General features: G+C 44.2%; 1 protein-coding gene across 2 annotated transcripts in view; it reads left to right on the top strand.

Moving 5' to 3' along the window:
- HGFAC (HGF activator) overlaps positions 1-26,490 on the top strand; it is a 724,616-nt gene that overhangs the window by 254,129 nt on the left and 443,997 nt on the right. For both annotated transcript variants that reach the window (XM_086964147.1, XM_086964148.1), the window contains exons 6-7: positions 21,292-21,426; positions 24,400-24,507. In XM_086964147.1, coding sequence (XP_086820273.1) covers positions 21,292-21,426; positions 24,400-24,507 — 243 coding nt within the window. The remainder of the gene's footprint in view (positions 1-21,291; positions 21,427-24,399; positions 24,508-26,490) is intronic.

The following is a 26,490-nucleotide window of genomic DNA, read 5'->3' as shown; positions in this document are numbered from 1 at the left end:
GAAATTGTTTCAGGAAGTGTGGGATTATCAACATGGACATTAAAATCGCCAAGAAGTAGGAAATCTTCTTTTGCTTTGAAATGTGGGGCCAAGAGTTCCAATAGTGCAAGGGAGAAGCCTGTAGAGGGCCCCGGAGGGCGATAAACTAAGGCTCCTTTCCAAAATATGTTTGTGGCGTATTGCATTTTAAAAATTATGATCTCGAAGAGAGGGCTTTGTTTCTGTTCTAGTATCGTGATCTTCAGATGTTCTTTATGCACGATGGCTAAGCCACCCCCTATTTTCTCTGGACGGTCGAAGTGGACAAACGTATAGCCAAGAGGAACCCCTACAGCAATAGCGGGAACTGTATGGGGATTCAATCAAGTTTCCGTTAGGAAGCAGAGGTCGGGTTGTGTAGTATGTATTAGGTCCCAGACCTCTAGTTGATGTCTAGGTAGGGAGCGAACATTTAGGAGGAGGCACTTTGTCCCCTTTGTTCCTTTAGGTGGAATGTGTTCCCTTTTATCTAACATCTCAGTAATAGGTTTTTTTTGAGAGGCTTGATATTTGCAATGTATACACGAGAAAGGGCCCTCAGGGCACGGCCAGGAATCTCTGGAGCATTCTGTGAAAGGGGTTGGTCTAAGGTTTAACAGAGCTTGCGCCGAATACCTGATATGAGGGGCCTTTGCTGAAGTAATAGGTGTGGGTGTAGGGTCCATGGCCCCTGGTCCCGTCCTGTCGTGGACGGGCGCAGACCGGCAGGACTCTGGCACGACTCCGGCGCAGGTCCGGCGCGTCCGCTGTACGCGTCCGCTGCGCGGAGTCATGGCCGTTCTTTTTAAAGCACTGCTAGAGCGCGTCACCCGCCTGGCTCACACCCAATATGGCCGCCAAGAAACCGGGATCCCAGCCCAATGGCATCGATACTCGTCCGAGGGCGGTCCGGAGGCAGGGGAGGGGGGAAGGAACACAAAGCCCTTAGGAGCGCTGAGGAAGTCTCAAAATCTCTGACGCTTATTAATCATGCGCTGTAAATCACACGAGGTTAAAATGCTGGGAAAGTCCTAAAATATGCAAAGTAAAGAGAGAGACCTCCCGGCTTCCGCCTCAGGAGGGGAAAGGTTGCTTCTGTTGGTTATCACTGGAAGACGCTGCCTATTTCCTTTTTAAAGCGCTGCTAGAGCGCGTCACCCGCCTGGCCCACACCCAATATGGCTGCCAAGAAACCGGGATCCCAGCCCTCAGCGTCGATACTCGGCCGAGGGCGGTCCGGAGGCAGGGGAGGGGGGAAGGAACACAAAGCGCTTAGGAGCGCTGAGGAAGTCTCAAGATTTCTGACGCTTATTAATCAAGCGCTGTAAATCACACGATGTTAAAATGCTGGGAAAGTCCTAAAATATGCAAAGTAAAGAGAGAGACCTCCCGGCTTCCGCCTCAGGAGAGGAAAGGTTGCTTCTGTTGGTTATCACTGGAAGACGCTGCCTATTTCCTTTTTAAAGCGCTGCTAGAGCGCGTCACCCGCCTGGCCCACACCCAATATGGCTGCCAAGAAACCGGTATCCCAGCCCTCGGCGTCGATACTCGGCCGAGGGCGGTCCGGAGGCAGGGGAGGGGGGAAGGAACACAAAGCGCTTAGGAGCGCTGAGGAAGTATCAAAATCTCTGACGCTTATTAATCAAGCGCTGTAAATCACACGAAGTTAAAATGCTGGGAAAGTCCTAAAATATGCAAAGTAAAGAGAAAGACCTCCCATCTTCCGCCTCGGGAGGGGAAAGGTTGCTTCTGTTGGTTATCACTGGAAGACGCTGCCTATTTCCTTTTTAAAGCGCTGCTAGAGCGCGTCACCCGCCTGGCCAACAACCAATATGGCCGCCAAGAAACGGGGATCCCAGCCCTCGGCGTCGATTCTCGGCCGAGGGCGTTCCGGAGGCAGGGGAGGGGGGAAGGAACACAAAGCGCTTAGGAGCGCTGAGGAAGTCTCAAAATCTCTGACGGTTATTAATCAAGCGCTGTAAATCACACAAAGTTAAAATGCTGGGAAAGTCCTAAAATATGCAAAGTAAAGAGAGAGACCTTCCGGCTTCCGCCTCAGGAGGGGAAGGTTTAATCAGAAGAGTTCATATAGTATCCATTATTATTGATTACCTCGTGGCAGAAGGGCTGTTCTTGTTAAACTGCACTCAATTAGTGATTGAAACTAACCAGCGCAACATCATGACTCAGCTGAGGATCCAGAGCATTTCTCAGACCATTGTAGAGTGCATTGTTAAGGCAGCTTTTCATTGTCAGACTGCGTTTGAGGGGCCAAAGGGCCGACAGGGGCAATATGGCTTTAACCATGGTGGTTGAGGTCCTTTGCCACTGGTAACCTGGGGCCCATACTGCTATGGTGCTGTGAACTGCACCAAGGACACCCTTTTCACACTTGTCGCTCAGGCTATCGAGGGCAAGTACTCAAATCCTTTTGAAGGAGGTAGTGTGGTGGGGAAAAAGTTCAGAAATCAACAGTTAGCCATCAAACCAATAACATATTGTTCAGCTCAGTGCTCATATTTAGGATATTTAGCATACGTAGGAATGAAAGAGAGCAGTAAGAGACAGTGGCTATTAGGATGTGTGACTATTGTTAAAGTCCTCCAAGATTATGTCAAGAAAGATACCCTAGGATCCTTGTATTCGATCAAGGAGGCAGTACAAGCTTTTGTGATCTTGAAGCAAGCATCATCTGCTTCTCCTGCCTGTCTCGCATTTTGCATAAACTTTTGCTTGTTGCCCTTATGCTAAGAACTAACTTCAAACATTTGTCCATGGCAAGATTATCACAGTATTTAATTCTTTTGTTGCCCGCTTTACAGATTTCCCTAGTTCGATTTCTTGCCCTAAACCCTGCCTCCATACCGCCTACTGTTCAGGACAGTAAGCTGCGTAACTGTCTCATTGTATTTGCCCTTCTGAATAAGACCTGTTTGGTCTCTCTAATGCACTAATATTAAATTGTGATCTTGTGCATTATAATTAGGACTGGGCATAAAATTCCACTCCACTCGCAGAGTTTGCTGAGTTTTTCCCATTCTGCGCTCCGTGTAGTGCGTGGATTTCCGAAAAACTCTGCTGAGCTTTTTCCTCACTCGCCAACGTTAAGTTGGCGAGCACCAGTGAGGAAAATCTTACTCCAGACCTCCTCCCGGGGAGATTTCTCAATGTGGGCAGTCATGGATGGTCGCTACTGCTTGCGTTAAGAAACCTTCCCTTTCTGTTGAAGAAGCTGCCACTCAAGTAGAACATCTACTCGAGCGGCAGAAAGAAGCAGAGCCTGGTTGCGCAGCTTGTGGTGCCTTTCGCACTGATTTTACAGTGCGGGACAAACAAACACAGCGCTACAAAGCACAGCGCTACATAATGCACTTGGTCGCTTGGGGAACTCTGCATAGCGCGGTTGAGTACTTTGGTCACTTCGTGGAGTTCCACTGAGCGGAACTCCTCGAACTCCACCCGGGTTTAAATATAATGATGGATCAGGTCTCAGAAATAACTGTACCTCATTAGTGGGGGGTAGGCTATTTATCTGTATTAAGTTGTTGAAAGCTGATAGTTACTTCATATACACTGCATTCAAGTTGCTGAATTGGTTTCTCTTACCCATGCTAGTATTCTTGCTGCCTGATCGTTTGTTTCTGTATTTAATGTTTCAGGCGATGCATTTGGAGTTAGCTCATGATTTTGAGCTTCTCTGAATGCAACCTGGATTACTCAGTGGGAATCCCCATTGAAAATAGATTAAAGAATTACTTGATGCTTTTATGCTACATCTAAACTTGTGACTGTAAAGTGTGCCATACATCAGTCCTCTTAAGATGAAGTGTCTGGGGAAATACTTTAGGTGATCTAACTGCCACAAAGACTGATTTATCCGCAGGTTCTGAAGTTACTTTGTAAGTATCTCAAAATCACTCACGCTACCCACCCAGTCCACCTCCACGAGGTCCCAAAAGGCCTTTTTCTAAATACCTCAATACCGCTCATTTATGTATGTCCTACTCTTTGTATGTGTTCTGGTGGTATTCAAGCTTACCCCTATACCCATACAGACGTGATTACAGTGGCAAAAAGGCAGATTAGGTATGGGGTTGTATTTTATGTAGAAAGTGACAATGGCACTCATTTTGTGCCTACCTTATCTGTGCAAGCTGCAAACTGATGAACTGTGCAAGCTTTAGGGTGGGTTCAAGCAATACCTTTACTGGGCCTACTACCACCCTGAATAATCAGGGAAGGTGAAGCGTTTCAGCTCCTCTTTAAAAAACAAAATGGCTAAGATCTGTGCTGAGATGGGCCCAACAACCTTCTCTTGGCACTCGGGTCAAGGAGAGTTGTCCTCAGTCAAAGGACTAAGCTAAGTGAGTTTGAAATAGTTAAGGGAGTGCCCTTGCTGTTTCTTTAAACTCCCTCTGTGTCTCCTGAATCCACTGACCTGCATTTAAATTAGTATATTACCCTCCAGTATTACAAACAACGTATTCACTGTCCCTACAGCTTCTGTTCTCTGGTCTGAGCTGCCTGACTTGTCTTTCCGAATAAACCATGGAAATATTTGTATGCAGGGGACTTAGCACTGACAATAGGCACACCTGTGATGCAGAAGAATGACAGATGAAAGTGTCAAATTGTTAAGAGACCACTTAATGCGTATCTTGTCCTTGACTTTAGGGTTTTCTGGCATATGTTCTTCCTCTGCCTCAGCAGGGGTATTTACCAGATATCGATGCTGCTATGGAGTCTTCTCGTATGACAAAGTGCTTGTTTGCTTCTGGTGTGATGGAATGAGGTTTAAAGTGAAGGATGAACCTCCTGTCATATATACATTTCATAGCTGGGCTTGGTATGTAGCTGTCAGTGTATAATGACAACGCTGTGAGGGAGGTCTGATTGATGGGATTTCAGGGTCAAGAATAGATGAGTAGAAACGCACAGCGCATTGCATTGTATTGTAATTGCATTTATATAATGCTTACTACTCCTTGCGAGGTGTTGAAGTACTTTTTCGTCAAGCAGCACGTTACTCTGGAACCCATAAAGGATTAGTTGTGAATTAGTATTGTGAAATATGAAAGCAAATTGAGTGGTGGATATGTTAGTCAGTTATTTGGATTGAGAAGGATAGTGCAGGGATAGATGGAAAAAGGTTTGCTTTTATATAGCGTTTGCCATCCATGACGACGTGTTCCAGTGCTTTTTCGGTGAGTAGCACCATTCCCTGGAACCAATAAAGGTTAAATGGTGAATTAGTATAGTGAAATATGAAAGTTATTTGTGTGGTGCATATGTTAGTCAGTTATTTTTCTTGAGAAGGATAGTGGAAGGATAGAAGAGGGAAAAGGTTTGCATTTATATATCGCTTGCTAACCATGATGAGATGTTGAAGTGCTTTTTTGGTGAGTAGCACGCTACTCTGGAACCCATAAAGGATTAGCGGTGAATTAGTATAGTGAAATATGAAATTAATTTGTTAGTCTGTTATTTGAATTGAAAAGGACAATGGAGGGATAGAAGAGGGAATGATTCAGAAATGTATTTTTTTTTTAGCTCATTGCAGAAGGATGAGGCTTGGGATGAGTGAAAGGGAGGTGGAGGGGAAGAGTCAGAGGGAAGGGTTTAATAAGGCTTGTTTGGGAGATCTAAATGGTAAAGAGGTACGAGAGGATGCAAGGAGGGGTAGCGTAGGGAAGTGTCTTGAAAGGGTTATTTTGAGGATCATAATAGTGGTATGGGGTTTGGGATGAATGAGAGAGTGGAGGTAGAGGATATATGGATAGAGGTATAGGGTAGTGCATTCGAAAGAGTAGTAGAATGATGTTTGAGACGAGTCAGAGAGTTGAAGTAGATGATATATTGAGAGCGATATAGAGTGAGAAATAGGGTAGTGCATTGGATATGCTGAATTAGAAGAAAAGGTATACCTATATAGATACATAAGTACTTGGAAGGTATATATATGCATAAGGACGGTAGTATATGTAGATTAAAGATGCATTACAAGTGTTGCTGTAATTTAAATTAATTTATTTGTTTTGGGGTTTATTTTGTGATTCAATAGTGAAGCAATTATAGATAAATAGTTATGAGAAAAGATTCTTATTTATGCAGTCACTTATGTACATATTGAAAACGTACAATACCATAACTATCAATAATATCTATATGTGTTAAGCAGAACTAATGAATGTCTATATTTTTAAAAACATAATTATTACACAGGTTCATATAGGTATATTATATATATATATATATATATATATATATATATATATATATATATATATATATATATATATATATATTATATATATATATATATATATATATATATAGTGGAAATACATGCTTATATACAGAGGTATATGCTCTATTTTCTGTTTGGGTATGGTGGTTATGTGGGTAAGAGCCAATTCTTGAGTAGTGTTCTGAAGACAAGGTGGTTAGCCGTGGATTTTATGTTGGGGGGGTAAAGAGTTCCATAGTTTGGACGCTTGAACTGAGACGGATGTTGCACCCATAGTTTTTTCTTGAACATTGGGATTTTGAGGTGAGGTGCCACAATAGAGCTAAGGTTCCTTTGTTGAATGTGTTTGGTGATTTTATTCCTGATGAAGAGCAGTCCCGTTCCCTGTATCGTTTTGTGGGTGACACAAAGCAGCTGGAATGTGGATCTTCTGGCACCGGTAACCAATGCAGGGCTTTCAAGACAGGAGAGATGTGGAATGTGACTTTATATGTAAGAGTAGTCTGATAGCCAAGTTCTGAATCAGTGGTAGTCTTTTCATAGTCGGTAATGGTGATCTGAGGTACTGGCGTAATCGAGTTTGGACAGAACAAGAGAGATGGTAGTCTGGACCATGTGTGGAAATCCCAAACAGGGGAAGATTTATCGCAGTGTTTTTATAGTAATAAAGCTGGATCTAGCTAGTTGGTCCAATTGGGCATTCATTGATAGCTTGGAGTCCATGGTCATTCCGAGGTTTCTTACTTCCTTTGATACCTTAGGCGGTGTTCCCAGATCATCAGGCCATGCAGCGAGCGGTTCATAATTTTTCCAATTGCCACACATGATTATTTCCATTTTGGAAGCATTCAATTTGAGATGGCTCCACGTCACCCATTGAACCATGGCTCTGAGACAACTGAAAATAGGCGACTTTCCAATGTCTTTGGGGCATTCCAGTTAAAGGAGTATTTGCATGTCATCTGCATAGTTAGAGCATGTGAGGTGAAATTAATTGATCAGTGCTGGTAATGACTTCAAGTAGATGCTGGAAAGCATGGGCGAGATAATAGAGCCTTGCTGAACCACTGCTTTTGGGATGTACGGTTTGGACAAGAAAGGGGGAGTATGGATGACTGCGATGGTAGGATGTGATCCAGTCTAGAGAAGTCCCCTCTATACCGCCTTCGTAGAGTATCAGAGTGTCATAGTCAACCATGTCAAAGGCAGCCGAGAGGTCCACAAGAAGTACGGCAGCAACCCGTTGCGGGCAGATTTTGTGCTGCTTCCTAAACGGAATCCCGTTTGGAAGTCTGAAAGTATGGCATTATCTTCAATAACTTCTGACATCTGGGCAAATGCTGCTCTTTCCTTCAGTTTGCCCAGAAAAGATCCATTTGTAATCGGTCTGTAGTTGTCAGAGTTCAGCGGGTACAAGTTTGTTTTCTTCAGTAATGGGCATATGTATGACTTTTTTGAGTTGTTTTGGAAATTTTCTGGTAGCTAAGGAATTTTTGATGATTCTTCTTACTGGTGTGGCAGCAGAGGTTGTCTGAAGAATTGCCTAGAAGGCTTGCGGTGGACACGGTCAGAAGGGCTGCCTGCAGGGACTGCTTGCTTTGACCTAGGTCCATAAATTCATTGTGTGAAATGTGTTGGAAGAAACATAGAGGATGGGTTAGAGTATTTGTGGATTGTTGTTTTGAAAAAGGGTTGGCGCTGATACTTTGTCTTTGTTTTAAATATGAGTCCAACATGTCTGCTTTGGCCGTATAATGATTTGCTAGTTTGTCTGTGAAATCTTGAGTAACAGGATGAGCTCCTTCTAGGGAAGTTGGTTTACAAACTTAATTGAGAATTTTATAGAATTCTTTATTTCCACATTTAGCATTTTGAATTCTGTCTGAATAGTATGTTTTTTTTGCTTTTTTGATAGCTGACTTGTACAATCTGTAAATTTTCTGTAGGCAAAGTTTGTCTTGATTGGGATTTCTAATTTGAAGTTTTATCTCCTTTATCTCTGTATTTCTCCAAGGGGCTTGTTTTCATTTGTTCTGTTGTGTTGTTTTTAGTGGTATTAGGATATCAAAAGCTTCTTGTAGCCATTCATATCGTTTTCGAACAGAGTTTATTGTGTCTAGATCTGTACTGGATGTTAGTTGTGCTCCTAAGTGTTCCAAATAGAGTTTGTTCCATGGGCGATAGGTGGATGCATGTAAGGTGGTTTTAGGTCCATTGCTTAGTGTTGTTTTATGCTGGAAAGTAGCAAATGGTGGTCTGACCATGTGACTGGAGTCATTGTTTGAAAGGTAACTAGTTCTGTGTTAGCTAAAATGACATCTTGGATGTGTCTAGCAATGAGTGTGAGTTTGTGAACTATCTGATGCAGGTTCAGGGCGTTTAGGCCAGCGATTATTGTTTTCGGATGGAGTATATTGGGTTTTTAAACCCAAATGTTGAAGCCACCCAGAACGCATTTGGGAATGTTGCATTGCTAGGTGGAGATATTTAAATGAGCAGGAAGTTACAGGAGGAAGATGGTGTAGGGTTGCATCTGGAGAAGAGGGTGAAGAGGGCCTCACAACCTTGTATGGAGACGTCATCAGCTCTAGAGATATTTAATGTTTGCTTGAACACAACCGCTAGGCCACCTCCTCTTTTGCCTATACTATTTTGCGTGATAGTTTGACAGCCAACTGGAACAGCTTCATACAGGACTGGAGCCATATCCTCCCTCAATCATGATTCAGTTATGAATTAAAAGAGTACAAGAGAAACAGTATGTGGATTCTTGTGATGAATTAGAGGGTGAGATGGAACATCACTTTTTGGAAGGAGGAGGGCTAGTGCTTTCCTGGTGTAGGGAATCTATCTTGGGCTTATCCCAGAACTTGAGGGTGTTCAAGGTCATCTTGCAGATTTCCACATCTGTGTTTTAGCCAACAACAATGCAATGTCGAGAAATCTGTGGGTTTTTTCTCATTAGGGTTGTAGAAATAAACTGACTATGTATGCTTGCCTCTCTGTTATGTCTGTTAAAGTTTGAGTTATTGCCCTCAAATTTTGTGCTGTCACTGGATAGGTCTATTCTATGTGAAGAAAATCATCCCCAACAGTCATACATCTTTGGCAGGAGGAGTCAGCACCTTGATAAATCCTCACTATCATGTGAGGCACAGGATGTTTGTGGTGACTCGCTGTAGTTCAGTCTTAGAGTTCTGGGTGCCCTTGGTTCCCTCTGAGATGCTTTTAAATTCCACAATATTTTTTATGTAAATAGTTGCATTACATAAACTTGAAGTGTGCATTCTTTAACAATTTATGTGTATAATTCAAAAGATTTGAAGCCCAGTTTCCTTTCAAGTCTGCTATATTAGTTTAGTGGTGAAGAGTAGTGCTTGCTAAAGAATTGTGACCATATTATTAGGTTCTCCCATTCTGTAGAGTATATGTAGCCTCATGTGAGTGGTAGGATCCAGTTAGCCTTCTCCCCATATACATCTTATTTCTCTAAATATTGCTCCTTACATGAAAAATTTACCTCCTTAATGGTCATACTAGGTCCCCAAGAGTTTTAATGATTCCAGCTGGAAAAACAATCTGCTACTCTCTCATTTCCCTTACTCAACCATATTTTCAGCTGTTTGTTCCTGCTTTCCTGGAAGACCCTTGTTGGAGGTGGCCCTCTCGGCAGGGTCATCGCAAAATGTTTTGCCTTCACCCCCCAGTTTTACTCTGTGCACTTTACCACTGCTAACCACTGCTAACTAGTGCTAAAGGGCGTGTGCTGTCTTCTTTAAATATTATGAAATTAGCTTAAACCCAATTGGCATATTTAATTTACATGTAAGTCCATTGTAAAGTGTTACTACATGTATCCAGGGCCTATTAATAAAATGCTACTAGTGTGCTAGCAGCCCTTATTGTGCCACTCACTTATGTAGCCTTTTAAACATACCTCAGCCTGCCATTGCAGCCTGTGTGTGCAGTTTTCAGCTGCCAATTTGACTTGGCAATATAAACCATTTGCCAGGCTTAAACCTTCCTTTTAAGTATATATAGGTCATGCTTAGGGTAGGCCCTTAACAACCAATAGGGTAGGGCACAGTGTATTAAAAAATGTGAGCATGTACTTTTTATGTTTTACATGCCCTGCTAGTGAAAAACTCTCATATTTGTTTTTTTATTATTGCAAGGCCTACCTCTCCTTTAGGATACCATTGTGTTACCTTATCAAATTTAATATGTTGTATTTTTTGATTGGGAGCAGGTAGGAAAGTCACATTTGGTGTCCAAGGAATTGCAATTTTAGAAGGTTGGCATTTTGTGTCCTAAGCATTTGGGTCCTGGCCCCTGTTCTTGGGTCACATGACTAGGTGCAGTTGGCAGTTGGCCTTTGGGTATTTCTCCCAGACACTATCACCATAGAGGGTGTGAGTAGTGGCACGGTGAGTCATCTCTGACTTTATATGGGGCAAAGTTGTCATCTACCACACTTGCACCATAGTTGTCTGTGCCCTGCCCTCACACAAAGAACTTCACTTGAGATTTGTAACCTTCATGCTTTTCAATCTATGTATCCCCCAACCTCAGTGGGGGGGAAAAAACAGTAGGCCCCCTCTGAATTAAAAACGGAATCAAATACATGGTTGCCAAACATACAATTCTGGTCAGGCAGGCCTCCCTACCATATAAAAGTATCCACAGTGTGATCATTTGAAATGGAGGTTTTGAAGAATATATGGAGTCCCTTCCTTTTGACACGGGCATCGAGCTACGATATAAATGTCAAAAGATGATAGTGATGGCCCTTTACAGAGTAGCTTAATGCTGCCCATTTTTTCCACTTAAAATGAAGCACTGTTATCAGCAACATTTTCTTTTGGACAGAGTCTGGTCCCCTCCTGGGATCACATGAGACCCCAGTTTGAAGACCCCTGCTCCAGACAGACTGGGAGTAGGGCTGGGAGGCAGGATATTCTTAACACCTCTGTAGGTAGAAATTCCAGAATGTACTCCCTCTTCAATGTGGGCACTAGGTGTAAAAAGGGGAACCTCAGGCCCACTCTTTGGATCACTGCTGGTTCTCTGAAGAAGACTCAGAAGAAGAACTGCTATGGTGCTCTGCTGCAAGAAAGACTGCCCTATTACCTTCTACTTTGCTGCCTGTTGTCTGAATGAGAAGTACTGGACATGCACATTGAACCCAGGACCCAAGAGTGAATCCAAGGGTTAGTTGTCTGGCCTTCTGAGAAAGCCAATCATTTTGAACTGTGCCTGCCTAGAGTCCTAACCCCCCGAAGTGGTGCCCCTCCTGTCCTGGACCCTTGGAAGGTATTTTGCCACCCCAGCTGTGGTACTCACCAGAACCTATGCAGCGTGATGCAAACCCACTGCAAGTCCTCGTCGCATCTCATTGAAACAGATGCAACGTGCCACAGCCTCAATGCAAGCCTGCAACACAGCCTTCATAATTTATTGAAATTGCCACTGCATAACACATGCTCGATGTGGACTTGCAGCTACTCATCGGCACCGACACAGCGCGTTGCAGCCTCAACAGGAGCCTAAATTGCACCCCTCGCAGCTGCTGCATGACACATCCTCAACGTCGCAAGAAAATAAAGACTGGTAGCGGTCTGTGTTCAACCCTAAAGATTAGAGCAAAAAATCTGATTGTAAGAAGGCAGGTGTATGTGTGTTAGAACCTAGAAGTGTATGAATAAGAGGAAATGAATCCCATCAGCCCACCCATATGGCGGAGTATCGTCATCTGGGATTAAAAGAGGTCAAGGTCCAGATAAGGAGACACACCTGATTGAATTGTGTGTGTTTATCTCCAATTCTCCAAGACCACCCAAGATGGATCCGACCCAGAGTAGTATGCGTGGGTATCTATGGTGTGAGAGAACAAATTGCAGTGAAAAAAGTGTGATCAAAATCACAAATAAGTGCTAGTTAAAATTGGCTACCATGATATAGGGAAATCTTTATTCGGGGTAAACCATGGTGTCAAGATTAAAAAGAAAGTGTATAACAGTCTAAAATAATGACCGTCCAACGCCGACCTCATATCGCTCCTCGGGACCACCGCTGTCCAGCTAAACACTCCACACCCAAAACTTAAGGTATTTTTCTCTGTGTGTCTAGCTTGGCCCCAATAGCCAGCCGATGCTCCATCGTAGTCGCCCTGAACCTGTTACTTTGTCCCAGTCTGGCGCAACCAGATAACCACAGTTGCAGCTTTGTGCTTTTAGGCACTATTTCTACCTAAATCGTTAAAATTGCATAATGCCTGTTCTGCATATTGTTTTTTTGTTGTTTTGTAATTAAATTATTTATTCATTTTTTGCTCTTTTTTTCCAAATTAGTTTGGGTTTTTTTGTGATAGATTTTCACCTTATTACTGTGTGTGACTGCATAAATAATCTACTCATTGCCTCTAATTTTACACTTTATTGCTTTGTGCTTAGCTACCCGGGGATTAAGCATGGGTTAGTTTATGGTTTTGCTGGTGTTCTACCCTACTAAGTACTGTGGCTGTTGCTTGAGTGGGGTTTCACCTTGCTCAACCAGCAACCCTATATCCCATAACCCTGAAGTGGCATGCTGGAGAAATACGCAAATGTGTTCCTGACAGCTTCGGGTATTTTTCCAGCAGTATTTAGCTAGCTTCACTATCTGGGGAGCTTCCAAGGCACATTTTTGGGTTTAAGAAACGTATCGACCAGAATGTTCATATGATTTGTTTCTAATCATGCTGTTCCTTGTACATTTGCCAAAAGATTTGTCTGCCCATCGAAGTGCAGCTATGTAATACAGTTCAAGGTCAGAGGCACCCAGACCCTCTTTGGAACAGGCAATTGCAATTTGTGTAATGATAGTATGCACCTGTTAGAGTCCCAAATTAAGTCAAGGGAGATAATGTCTAAGTCCTTGAATAGACTGAGCGGTACCTCTTTGTCTGGTGTCTTAGTCAAAGATTGCCATCTATGAAAGCGCCGTTCTCACCATCACTGAAAGTGTTAGTGTTTTCCATAAAGATACACAACCACTGGGAGCTGTGATTACTGCATTTCTAACTACCATTTATAATTTCTGATTCTGAATGACAAAATGTGGCTCCTTGGTATATACACAACTCTTTGATCTGTGGGATTGAACTACTGTAGTGGAACCTATATATGTAAGTCTAACTTTCTTCTGGGACCGAGAGTTGTATTTTTTACGGTGTGCCTCTCCCATATCTGTGAATACTAATTCTGATTCTTACTCTGAACCTTACTACCAGTTAGATAAATATGCTTGGGAACAAATACCCTTCTGAATTTCCCCCAATGCCTCAAATGAGTCTAATTTGGGTAGCCTGGTATCAGTTTCCTCTCGCCAGTCTTTCCTGTCCTGGCTTCTGATGTTTTTGGAGTATTGATATGTACATGCTCTTAATAAGCTGAGGTGTAAATTCGGTCAGTTCATTGATCTTTTCTCACGTTGAAGTGTATGCTGTTTGTGGTCGTGGGTATCATCTTGGTGTTTGAGGATCTCTCCCACTTCTGTTTTCCCTACCCTGTCAGTTGCACTTTTAGGGAGAGGTCGCCATATTGCTGAGTAGGTAGGCCAATGGCAGAGGTGGCAACCTTTTATTCAGAAGTAGTCAGTCAGTCAGTCAAAAGCATCTTAAGTTGGATGATCAAATACCTGTAAAAGAAAAACCACATTAAGAACACCAAAAAAACATATGAAGTATAAAATATGAAATAAAACACAATTATTATTAGTTTTTTTATATCTTTATTTTCCAATGTTCTCATAATCACGCATTACAGAAATGGTGGTTCCCTGTTATACAAAGTTACATATCAGCATTTGACGTAGTCACATACTATCACAATGATCTGTCATCACGCCTTTGATATTGGACCATCCAAGTCAGCATCTGTTTAGCATCTAGTCACCAAAAAAAAAAACACTACGGTGGGGGAGGACCTCGGGGAGATTTATAGACCAAGCTCTGTATACGTTCCCCAAAGAACCTATAAATAACAAAATGTACCAGAGGGTCTCAAAAACAAACACCGCCCAGAGGTGTACAGAAGCTGCCCAAACACCCACGACTCAAAATTGATTCGGCACCGGAAACTCTCAAGGGAAGAGGAAAATACCCATCAGTCAACATACGGATCCGCCCTTCATCATTTGGGATTTTATCCGGACCACCCGCTTAAGCTTAAGGCCACACATATTTTTAATCTTGGTATTTAAGGCACACATAGAATAAATAACATTCTGTGCTTTTCTAAACCAATTTTAACACACTTTTTTGTCTTGGTTTTTTTCTTCTTTCACTCACTTTTTCCTGCACTGCACACCCCAGTCCCATGTCTTTGTCCACTCATTAACATCGAGTGGTAGACCACACTGTTCCTGTCAACACCACCAAAGGGACCCCCATACCACCGGGTCAACCTTTGATTGTGGCACTGATTTTCTCAGACAGGTGGTCCGGATAAAATCCCAAATGATGAAGGGCGGATCCGTATGTTGACTGATGGGTATTTTCCTCTTCCCTTGAGAGTTTCCGGTGCCGAATCAATTTTGAGTCGTGGGTGTTTGGGCAGCTTCTGTACACCTCTGGGCGGTGTTTGTTTTTGAGACCCTCTGGTACATTTTGTTATTTATAGCATCTAGTCACAACTGCTTAGTCATGTCTCAGTTGTATACCCATAGCTAATCAGTCCCTCCATCAACATATATGTGATATGCCTATCAACGTGTAATGGCGTGTTCGTGGTGAGCAATCATGTAGCTCCCAGCCTAGCGTCCATGTTTCATCACCCCACACCCTCCGGGACCAACCCACTTGCCAGTTGTGAATTAGTGCCCTGTCTTTGACATTCCACATATGCCCAATATGGGCCCCATATGTACTTGGGGCGCAACGAACTCAGCATGATGCTGGGATAAACCTTGCTATTTATGTTACAGTATGCCAAGCTACGTAGCCATCCCTGCAGAGTAGGAGCCTTCCTGCTGCCCCACACTAATGCTATTTCTCTTATGGCCAGTAATAGACACAGGGACGCAAACCTTCTGACTTTCTTGGGGAAATTCACAGTGTATCCTAACAACGCCACTTCCGGCGTGGGGATTAGGGTTAGATTAATCATGGGTCCCAGTACAGAGGTTGTTTGATCCCAATAGTTCCGCAATCTAGGACAGCTCCATGTTAGGTGCGCAAAATCTGAGTGAGGAGCATTGCATTTCTGGCAGTTATGTGGTCTGGAGGGGTCTAACCGGTGTGTTTGGCCAGAGTGCAATAAATGCGGCATAAAAACGTGGAATATAGCAGCTTGTGTGTGCTGTTGAGAGAGACTTCCAGTGTTACTGAACAGCATTTGGCCCATTGCTCATCGGTAATGTCTCGACCTAGGTCCTCTTCCCATTCCTTGCGTACCTTATCATCGCTTACCAGACAGAGGCCTTTGTATAGTTTCGAGATAAGGTGTGCATCTGTCTCTCCCTGAATGATCAATGTTAGTGGTGCGAAAGAGTCGGGCTCAATAGGGTAGGAGATTAGAGTGGATCGCAGGGCTGAACAAATTCGCCCCAATATGAAATTGTCCATTAAAGGGACGTTCTGGAATCGGGCGTCTTCTGCCACCGAGAAGACATGTCCATCGGATATAGTCTCCCACCTTTGTGATGTCGTACTTTCCTAATGTGTGTTGCAGAGGATCGATTCCTCTGCAACTGGCGGATGAGTTACTGCACCACTGTCCTGGACCGTTTTCAACCCAGATTTCGGGTACACGAGCTACTGTGCCAATACATGTTCAGGCTGAGAAGCTCCGGCCCTGATTCCAAAACTGTCATTCCCACTCCTGTCTTGAAAAAGACCCGCTGTGACCACCGATTTAGGCACCATAGGGTCGAAACATCGACACTTTTCCTGGGGTCTAGCACAAGCAGGATTCCAACAAGAAGAATAGGAAACCTTAGTTAAAAATTGCTAGCTGGCCACTGATACCCTTTTACATATCTGTATATATGATATAGTCTACACTGTATATATCTTTCCCCTTTTGAGCACTAAATCACAATTGTCACTAAACTTCACTTTGCCACTTATGCTGACAGTCTACCCATATATTGAATGATATCATTGAATGACGCAATTCTGATAAAACGATACAGTACAGCCAATCCGTCGATCTTATGACTTATTCGTTAAGCATTTATTTTGGAATATAATGTGTATATGAGAGCATCCGTCCTAGATTGCATTTCATAGCAGTGCCAAAAGTAATTTTGTTTTACCCAACAGAACCACTTTCTTGTTTAACCATAATTTACCCAGGTTCTGAGGGACACAGGGTTACCCCTTTTTCTTTAACCCCTTCCCTGAACGTTCCGTGCTAGTGCGAAACGTTCTATTGCGCGGGCGGGGCCGCAACGTTCAACGGACGTGCGCAGCACTACCGAGGTAGTGCACACGACATCCGGTGAACGTCGGCAGCAGCGATGGGGTTAATCGTTAAAATGTAGAGGCACCAGAAAGCCGCAGCAGCTTATTCCACGCCCAGCTAGTATTAGTACTGTCTGTATGTGCTTTGGGTCTCTGGGGACCCCCTTCGTTAGCACCGTGGCCATCCTCTGGGGTAGTACAAAGACTGCCTCCGGGCGCAGATACGGAATCCAGGCGTCCGGATGGAACCAGGCATATGCGTAGCAGCATTGGGCCACTAAATAGTACAAGTGTAGGTCTGGGACCCCAAACCTCCCTCTATCAAATGGAGGGTCAGAAACTGCCAGTGAACCTACACCTGTTTCCCCCCCTCTGTACCAGTTTGGTGAAATAAAACACAATTCATTACACACAACAGTGACACATATTATCACTACAGTTTCAACGGGGCAGTTTTGAATGGGAAACACTATAAAGAATAAACACAATTAATTGCACACAAAAATAAAAATCAATCTATATAATCACTACAACTACAACAGGGACATCCTAACCAGAAAGCATAGTACACCAGGCCCAAACTGCCGCTTTCAGAAAAGTGCCTACATATAAGCTTGTCTCATTATCACATTTCTAAAAGAAAACTGAATGCCACTTTAAAAACCGTAATATTGTGTTTTTTAATGAGTGGAAGTAAAAAGTGCTTTGTATCTCATAAATTCAATCAGCAAAAAAGTGCAAAGTGCTGCATGGACTGACCAGAACTCCCATCACAGGGGCAAGGGCACGCATCAAGGTTCATTTGAAAACCCAAGTGAGAGCAATAATAACTATTTTAATGTGCCAGCCCTAAACCGAAATAACAATCTAGTTCCCAGCTTCCTCTTGCTGTAAAGAGGCAGGTGGTAGGAGGGCTGACTACAGCAATGTTTAAATAACCTGTTGCTGTTGACTTCCCCCATCCTTGTTCAATCTAGTCCTCTGCTCAAAATTAAATAGGGTTAGCTGCACAGATTTCTTATTTAAATTCGCTATATTTTCAGGGTTTTTGAAGACACGCTGTAAACCAGTCTAAGCATACTCCACAGCTGCTAACCATGGGATCTGGTGTACTGTTTCACACCAAAGACAGTTCCTAATAACATCCCTGGTTAAAGTGGCCATACTGCTAACCAAAGTAATGCAGGGCATGCTCTAATGGGTTCTTTTATATATGGTAAGCCCAGTTCTTCATGGCAGATCACGTAGTGGGTTGATATAGGGACCAACAGCACTTTCCTGCAGAACCTATTTTCTCCAATCTGTATGGCATTGCAGTTGGTGATACCCTATATCCCAACTCCGAATGTTGTGACAGGAGTGCACGGAGTTTCGTAAATATGCAACAAGGGGCCAAGAGCACCTTCTTATGGGGGCTGGGGTAGATTACATAGAGAGCCAGCCGCCCTAGACAATTCAGACCTAGACTGAGAGGTATTAGGCGTACAGGACCTAGAAGCAGCAAAGGTAATCCCCAAAGAGGAAAAAGTGCTGGTGTATTTTAAACTGTTAGTACCTACAAATTGAGTTGCTAACTGCTTACTCTCTTGACCTCTTGCCATAATGTAGGATTTAACAAAGTTGGTTTGTTTGTCCAAGGAACCCATAAAGTTCACAACGGCATACACCAGCTGATGCAACAGCACTGCGTCATCAGCGCACCAACTCCAGCAACTCGAAGGAACACTTCAGCATCTTCCAGCAATTCACTTAACACCCCAGCGAAGCCACGGATGTCACACCCTCCCAGGACTCCTGCAACAAGCTTGGCTCCTACTTCCACCTGAAAATCAAGGCCCTCTACGACAACTTCAGCTAACAGACTCCAGAACCCACCCTTTCCTCCAGCAACGACACACAGCCACCATCACCACCTGGACCCGGCCACTCCTGAAGATACCACCACAACCATAAAGAGCACTCACTCAGGAGCCCCAACAGACCCTTGCCCGCTGCACATCTTCAACAGAGCCGCCGCCGCCATAGCGCTTGGGCTACGACACACCATCATAACCAACTTCAAATCCGGCACTTTCCCTCACAACTGGAAATGTGCAGAAGTCAAGCCCTCCTCAAGAAACCCTCTGCAGACCCGACGGACCTGAAAAACTACCGACCTATCTCTCTTCTTCCCTTCACAGCCAAAGTCACAGAGAAGATCGTCAACGCCCAGCTGACAAACTTCATTGAAGAGAACGCCATTCTCGACACTTCCCAATCCAGATTCCACAGTAACCACAGCACTCAGACCGCCCTCCTCGCCACCATAGACAGCATCCGCACAGTCCTCGACCAAGGCCACACCACTGTCTTCATCCTATTTGACCTCTCCGCAGCCTTCAGCACCGTCTCCCACCGCACACTCGCAGCCAGAATCCATGACACCGGCATACAGGGAACCGCCCTCCCCCAGCTCCACTCCTTCCTTGCCGGCAGGACCCAAAAGATCATACTCCCGCCATTCCTCTCCGAACCCACAGAGATCAACTGTGGAGTACCCCAAGGTTCGTCGCTCAGTCCAACGCTCTTCAACCTCTACAGGGCCCCCCTCGCTGCCATCATCAGACAGCATGTACTCAGCATAGTATCCTTTGCAGCCGACACCCAGCTCATCCTCTCCCTCACAAGGGACCCCAAAGCCACCAGACTCAGTTTCCAGGAAGGAATGAAAGACATTGCAGCTTGGATGAGCATCAGCTGTCAGAAGCTCAACTCGGAGAAGACAGAAGTCCTCGTCCTTGGACCCACCCCCTCAGCTTGGGACAATACCTGGTGACCCATGGCCCTCGGCAACCCTCCCAACCCCACCCCCACGCCCAGAACCTCAGCATCATACTCGACCCCTCCCTCACCAGGACCCCCCAGATCAACTTTGTCGCCTCCACCTGCTTCTACACCCTCTGCATCCTTCGTAAGACCTTCAAGTGGATTCCCCCTGAAGCCAGAAAGGCCGTCACCCACACACTCATAATAAGCAGAGTGGACCACTTCAAAACCTCCACTGGCTCCCCGTCAAGAAGAGAGTAACCTTCAAGCTACTCACCAATGCCCACAAATCTCTCGACAACACTGGACCCAAATACCTCAATGAAAGAGTCCCCTTCCACGTACCCAAAAGAAACTTTCCGGTTGCCGACCTCACCCTAGCAGAAAACCCACGCATCTGCAGAACCAGAGCGAGTGGAAGAGCCTTCTCCTACGTCATGGCCAAGGCATGGAACAAGCTCCTTGTCAACATCAGATGCTCCCCCACTCTGCACACCTTCAGGAAGAGCCTCAAGACCTGGCTTTTTGGCTGACTCTTTGCTTTACGGGCTCTCCCCCACCCCCAGCACCTTGAGACCCTCACGGGTGAGAAGTGCGCTTCAGAATTCCCTGATTGATTGATTGATTGATTGATTGAGCGTAAAGGAGAGAAGTGGGCAGGAGCCCTTGGATTCTGGGTACATCTGGAGTAGCAGTGACTAAAAACAAGTGTAGCATATTAATATATAATATAAAAAAAGAGGGGCCAAACACACCCTTGTCTCACCCCGTAAAATACTTATATCTTTGGACACCTTTCCGCCTGTACTTATTCTAACCTTACACTTCATATCTCTGCAAATACCCAATAAAGGGCACCAGTGCTTTCTCTATCCCATAAGAGAGAAGGGTTTCCCATAACTTTGAGCAATTAATACAGACAAAAGCTTGAGACTGGAACATAAATGCCAAGTATAAAGGGGAACATTTAGCAACAGTACATTTTCCAATAATCAGTGACAAATTAAACCATTGCTCAGCAGCTCGCACTCGATTTCTGAACCCGCATTGACAAGAATACCGAACTGGTGTTTCCTGTATCCACTCTTTAATCCCGTCATACAACACCCTCCCTAAAATTTAAACCAATGTGTCTATTAGGGAAATGGGTTTGCAGCATCCCGGGTGTGAGGGATCTCCCTTAATTATGGGTACAATAATGGAAGTGTTCCAGGACTTCGGTAGTGGGGAATTAACAAGGTTGTTAAAAACATTTGTTAATAGTGGTGGCCACAATTCCAGGTTGAATTTTATAAGATCAATAGTTACATGTTAGGTTGTGAGGTAAGGCCCCATCTGGGCCTGGGGCCTTACCACACAACCTCTGGCCAATGGCCTCCTCTACTTCTCGAAGAGTTACCTGAATGCCTGAGCAATTGTTAACAACCAAGAGAACTCGATATCAGTAGGTGATACTAGTAAGTAAATGTCAGAGAAACGGGCCTCCCAAAACTCACTGGAATATGATAGCTAATTGGGCTCACAGTTAATAAAAAGAAAGAAGAAAAAGAATTCTGAAGTAGAATTTACCTTGTACAGGTTGCAAGTGTACATGGGTGGGACATAATGCTGCTTGATTGCTCTTGACTTATCTCAACAACTGCTATTAATTCTATCACAGTGTATGCAGTCTAACTTTTTTTTAAATATGTGTAATCACAATCTGCACCAGTATTAAGATAAGATATACAAGCTAAGGGAAATGTATCCTAATCAACATGTATTCTTGTTTTTCTAGCAAAATGCTTTGATTTCGCTCTCTATGAGTACTTTGATGTTGGAGAAAGCTGGCCAAGGATACACCAGGGAGAAATAGAACAGTGCACCTGCATCAACGGGCAGATTGAGTGCGACAAGGCTCGGCGATATTCAGGTGAAAAGTCATTCGAAATATTGGGTGTTACGAATGAAATACTGTACTTGTTCCTAGGATCTCTCTTAAAATGATTGTCTAATGATATACGGAGATGTTGCATGTGGGAACCTTATGGGGTTCCAGTCATTTATCAGAGATAGTCAGCAATCTGTAGCTTGTAGGGGATATATAATCAAGGAGATATAAATGGCAAATCCCCATTTTCCTTTTGGTCAAGTCTGATTATAAGTGAACAAAACAAGTGCAGGAATGCAAGGCCCACTGTTTTAGATGAAAAGGACAACTGCAATCCATCAGTGTAATAGGTATTGGTATAATTCCAAATACTCATGGAATTGCATTTGACGTTGCTACAATTATATGTATCTAATATACTTATATGGGTTGTTAGACATTCCTCTTCATCCTTTGGTTTCTTGCTGTGTCATTCACACTTTCTTCCACCCACTACAGCATAGGGCAATGGGTCAGCCCACTTCAGTCATTGACTCACTTCACTGTGAGTCAGGGCTTTAGTAATTTTGTTCTCTCACAGGGAGCACATCTGCACATACAGTAGTTCCCTTCATTGCCAGAGGCTGAGCCTACTATGGCAAACTATTCTTTTTGAGACGAAAAACATTTTTGCTTTTAGTCAACATTTCTTTTAGTATTGGCTAGGGTTCGACAGCTCCCCAACAATAACATTTTAGAAAACCCATGACAAAGCAAAGCAACCATTGATAAAGCTAAAAGACAAACAACCAAAGTCTGACCTATTGTCTTTGCCAGTGCTCTTTTAACTATGTATACCACCAAGGCCTGGAATTCCATCCTAATCTGATATGTACTGTGCTTTAATACCATTGTTCTTTCACAACATTCATTTTTAATTTTGTGGAAAAGGGTTTTCACATTTTGATAACTCTCCAAAATAGAGATTCACCCGCCTGGGGACGCTAGATGGGTGTTGTCCATTTGTACTGCATTAGGTAGTGCCAAGTGGTAATGTATCATGGCCAAATAAATGTCACTAGGTAGGGTTTAGGAAAAAATCAACTAATTTTTAACGTCCTAAGAAAACTTTTATCGACTCCAACCTAATGGCTGTGGTTTTTGACACCCAAATATTAAGTCATGGATTCACAATAAATTCAGAAATTACTGAAGAATTCCACAAGTGCCTTTTGTGAAGCTGCGACATGCCTGAATGTGATTTAGGGCCATATGTATCATTCCAAACTGCGATTGCAAATGCCGAAATTCGCAGAATTTCAGCGTTTGCAATTGCAATTTGGCTCAGTGGTATGTATGAAAGCAAAACTGCCTCGCAAAATAAGGAATCGCAAAATTTGCAATTCCTTATTTTGCGATTACATTTAAGGAATCGAAAATTGCTATTCCTTAAATGCAATGTAAGAAACACATTTTTCAAAGTGCCATGTGGCACATGCCCTTGGGCATGTTTGTGTGCCACATGTGCACACATGTACATTTCAGGGGTGCAACAGAGTGTCCTTTTGACGCCCTGGCACCCTTGAAATTGCATTGTCAATTTGCGACTCTCTAATTGAGAATCGCAATTGGGAATGTCTTCCCATTCATTCCTACGGGCCTGTACACCCATAGGAATGAATGGGGAGGTATTCCTTAATTGCAAATTGCAATTTGCGATTCGAAATTATTTTCCCTATGTGGAAATGCATCCCCCTACGCCACTGCACATTTTTCTTTTGCATTCCCACACGGGACAGAAACGTACTTGAGCCCTTGACAGACATTCATTTCTCACGGCATCCACAGTGCAGATGTGCAGGACAAAAGTTTATTAATACACCAAAGTCAAACGTGCGTTGACGCGCACTCATCTAGGCAGGCAGCAACGTTCCCCAATGACGCTCCTACCTGGCCCTGGCCTGGGAGAAGATTGGCTTCTTCACAAAATTACATCATAGTCATCCAATGAGTGAGCACCCTGCACAGTGTATCATGTGGCAACTCTAGGAGGAGAGCTCATGTCCTCAAGACTCCAGGGAGGCGACCTCGCATGGCACGGTGATGGTGGGGCAAACACTCTGCACCCAGAATTACTGGCACCTTGTGGTATTCTCAAGCCATTACACTCCATTCTGAGTTAATGGCCTGGCGATGGGGTCATTAACTCAACCAGGCGTTTGAAATCCCTCAAACTAACAGACAGTGGGGAGGACCTAGGCCAGTGGGGTCCCGCCAAAAGCGTGGCCCTTAGACGTAAAGAACAAGGAGGATTACGCAAGACCCCAATCTCTATGGAGTGGGACATACTATTGGAAAGCTTTAAAACACTAACTCTGGATCCTGGAGGGAAGCAGGTGCCCAGTGAGCAGTCCTTCTGTGGTCCTGGCCTCCTCATACCCTATTACCTGAATACCTACCAGGTGCACACCAATATTTCACACAGTAGCTATTAGTTTGAGTTGGGATCCGGGTGGGTGGGCTTTACATTTATTGATCACTCCTCTGTCCATGTTCATTAACAATCCTTGATCTGATGCGCTCAATGATGTAATCCGTTAAACTAACCAGTGTAAAATGTTGTAGTTGGCTCATTGTTAAATATGCTCTTAGGGTGGACACTTTTCTCCTGGAACATGATATACTTTAATCATTAAATGCAATAAAATTAGTGGCAAAGAAAAAGAAGAAAACTCAACCGAGTGCTATGGTGAAAGGAAAGGAATCTGAATCATCCAGGTTGATTCATCTTGTGAACCCCCCATTCCGGCCGACTTGTGGTTGGGCCTAGGGCGAGTTTAACCCCGAGCTCAGACCCACTCCCGTTTCTTGTGCCACAAATGTATAGTGCTTTCAAGTATTTGTCCACAAAAAAATAAAGGAGATTATTCACATTCACAGCTCATCTGTACAGCATCACACTGGAGAAAATGAAAATGTAAACAAGCCAACGCTACACTGGGCGCAGTTTCTTAAGATTTGCATTTTTATTTGCAGCCTGCTCAAACAATCCGTGCCCAGCAGAGACGGCCTGTAGAATGCTCCCCACTGGAGAAGCCGTTTGCGCCTGCAGAGGGAAGTATGTGGGAAGGCACTGCAACATAGGTACGAATGAAATGCAAATTCCATTACAAACACTACAAAGAGTTTTAAGTGCATGACATTAGCCAGCATTGATGGCAACACACTTTGCAGTGCTCCGCTGCAAACATAGAAACATAAACAATGTGTGCTTTCCAGACTCGAGTGTATGAGTCTGTTTCTGTGCATGCCTACAAACCTCTATGTGTAAAGAGTGCTTGCTTGCATATTCCATGTAACCGGGATTCTTCATGCTGGGCTGCATATAGTAATCCAGCACACTTGAAAGGGCCAATCGCAAACTGCAAACAGGACATGGGCGAGCACCCTTTAATGCCTGCAGCTACCATTTCCACAGTGGAAGCTGCCTTCACTGGCAGGTTACTGTAAACTGGAGCAAGATCTGGGCAAAGATGTGAGAGACAGCTTGAGCCTAAAGGTAAGAAGTGCCATGTAGGGGAGTGGATCAGGAAGCAGGACTTGGGGTTCATGTTCCAGCGGGTGCTGGGCACGGGGCTCGAATCCCACCTCTGCCCAGGTCCCTATTCTGGTGGTGCCTGCAGTGTCGATGGAAAGCTGCCTGGCAGAAGGCTGTACACACCCGGAGAGCATGTTATGCAAGGGCCCCTTGCCTTTGGACTACAGGTACCAGAATTCCTGAAATCTCACCTTGTCTGCAGGTTGGGTGTACTGGGTATAACTTGCATTGTTTCTCATGGTGCTCTTGCGAGGCAATGAAGCTGCTGCAGCCAGGACCCTTGCTTCACGGATTCGCGACTTGTGCTTGTGTAACTTATCTTCATCAGAGTTTGCTAAGGGCAACACTAAATGGCATAGAAGTATTCTGGAAGTCGACGTGTTGGGAAAACATACTTTGAACTAAATTTGTTAGAGAATTGAACTGTTCTATTATTCATTAATGCCTGAAAGCACATATGTATGACGTTAGAGTTCCTGGAAAAGCCTACTTCATATGGGGAGTCACAGAGTTGATTCCACAGTGAAATTAAAAGATATTCATTCCAATCTGCAACTGTCTGTGCCCAGCAGTGACGAGGCAGAGAGTGATACCGAATACCTTTGTTTTCTTCCTATCCCATGTATGTCAATGTTTGTGGTCAGTGGTGGTTGTGGTGAGAGACGGAAGAGTGCACAGCCCCTAATGGATCCAAGGTAAACGGTTAGTGCCTTTTGTCAGATTGCCTAGCCATTTCTTATCCAACCTGAAGGATGGATTTCGATACTCGGTGCAGGGGCGGCTTTAGGCATGTGCAAGCTGTGCAACTGCACAGGGCCACCAAAGCCCAGGGGCCACCACACCAATATATATCCTTAATATAATAATCCTCTGAGGATGCATACATATTTCCGTGGCGGCCCCTGGCAGGGATTTGGTGGCCTCCGGCTCTGTTCCACTTCCAAACACCCTGACCCGCCCTTCTCTGGCCTCTGAGCTCCGCCCCGCCTGGACCCCCTCTTCCTGGGCCCCCTACCTACGCTCCCTGCCCAGGGCCACCATGAGCCTAGATCCGCCCCTGCTCGATGACCGCAAGAAGGGCAGATTCCGTGCTAAGTGCAGACCTGAAGCCATTTTGGGAGGTGCTGAGAATATGATTGTCTTCCAAAAACCTAGTAAAGACCTAGTCAGAATGTCGTTGACATGTTTCTCAGTGACTTTAGCAAGGAAAGGTAGGAGGGAAATAGGCAGAAGATTTTTGGGCTGCCTTGGAGGCATCCAAAGAGGGTTTTTCAAAAGGGGGATAACCTTAACGTGCTTTCAGGCGCTGAGTACAGGGGCAGAGGACAGAGAACAGTTCACCATCTCTAAGCATGGTGGGAGAAGAAACTCCTGTAACTTAATAAAAAAGTCAGGAGTGATGGAGTCCCAGGTGAACTGGATTTCACAGAACTACAGAGGGAAAGAAAGGAAGAGGAACTGAAGAGAGTTTGCGAGGTCAGCAAAACTCTGTTTGTGTGGCAGTTGGCAGTGAGCTAATCTGGATCTCA

The sequence above is a fragment of the Lissotriton vulgaris genome, chromosome 3_2 (genome assembly GCF_964263255.1).
Source record: "Lissotriton vulgaris chromosome 3_2, aLisVul1.2, whole genome shotgun sequence".
In the NCBI taxonomy this organism is placed as follows: Eukaryota; Metazoa; Chordata; class Amphibia; order Caudata; family Salamandridae; genus Lissotriton; species Lissotriton vulgaris.
This window is presented reverse-complemented; position numbering and strand designations above follow the sequence as displayed.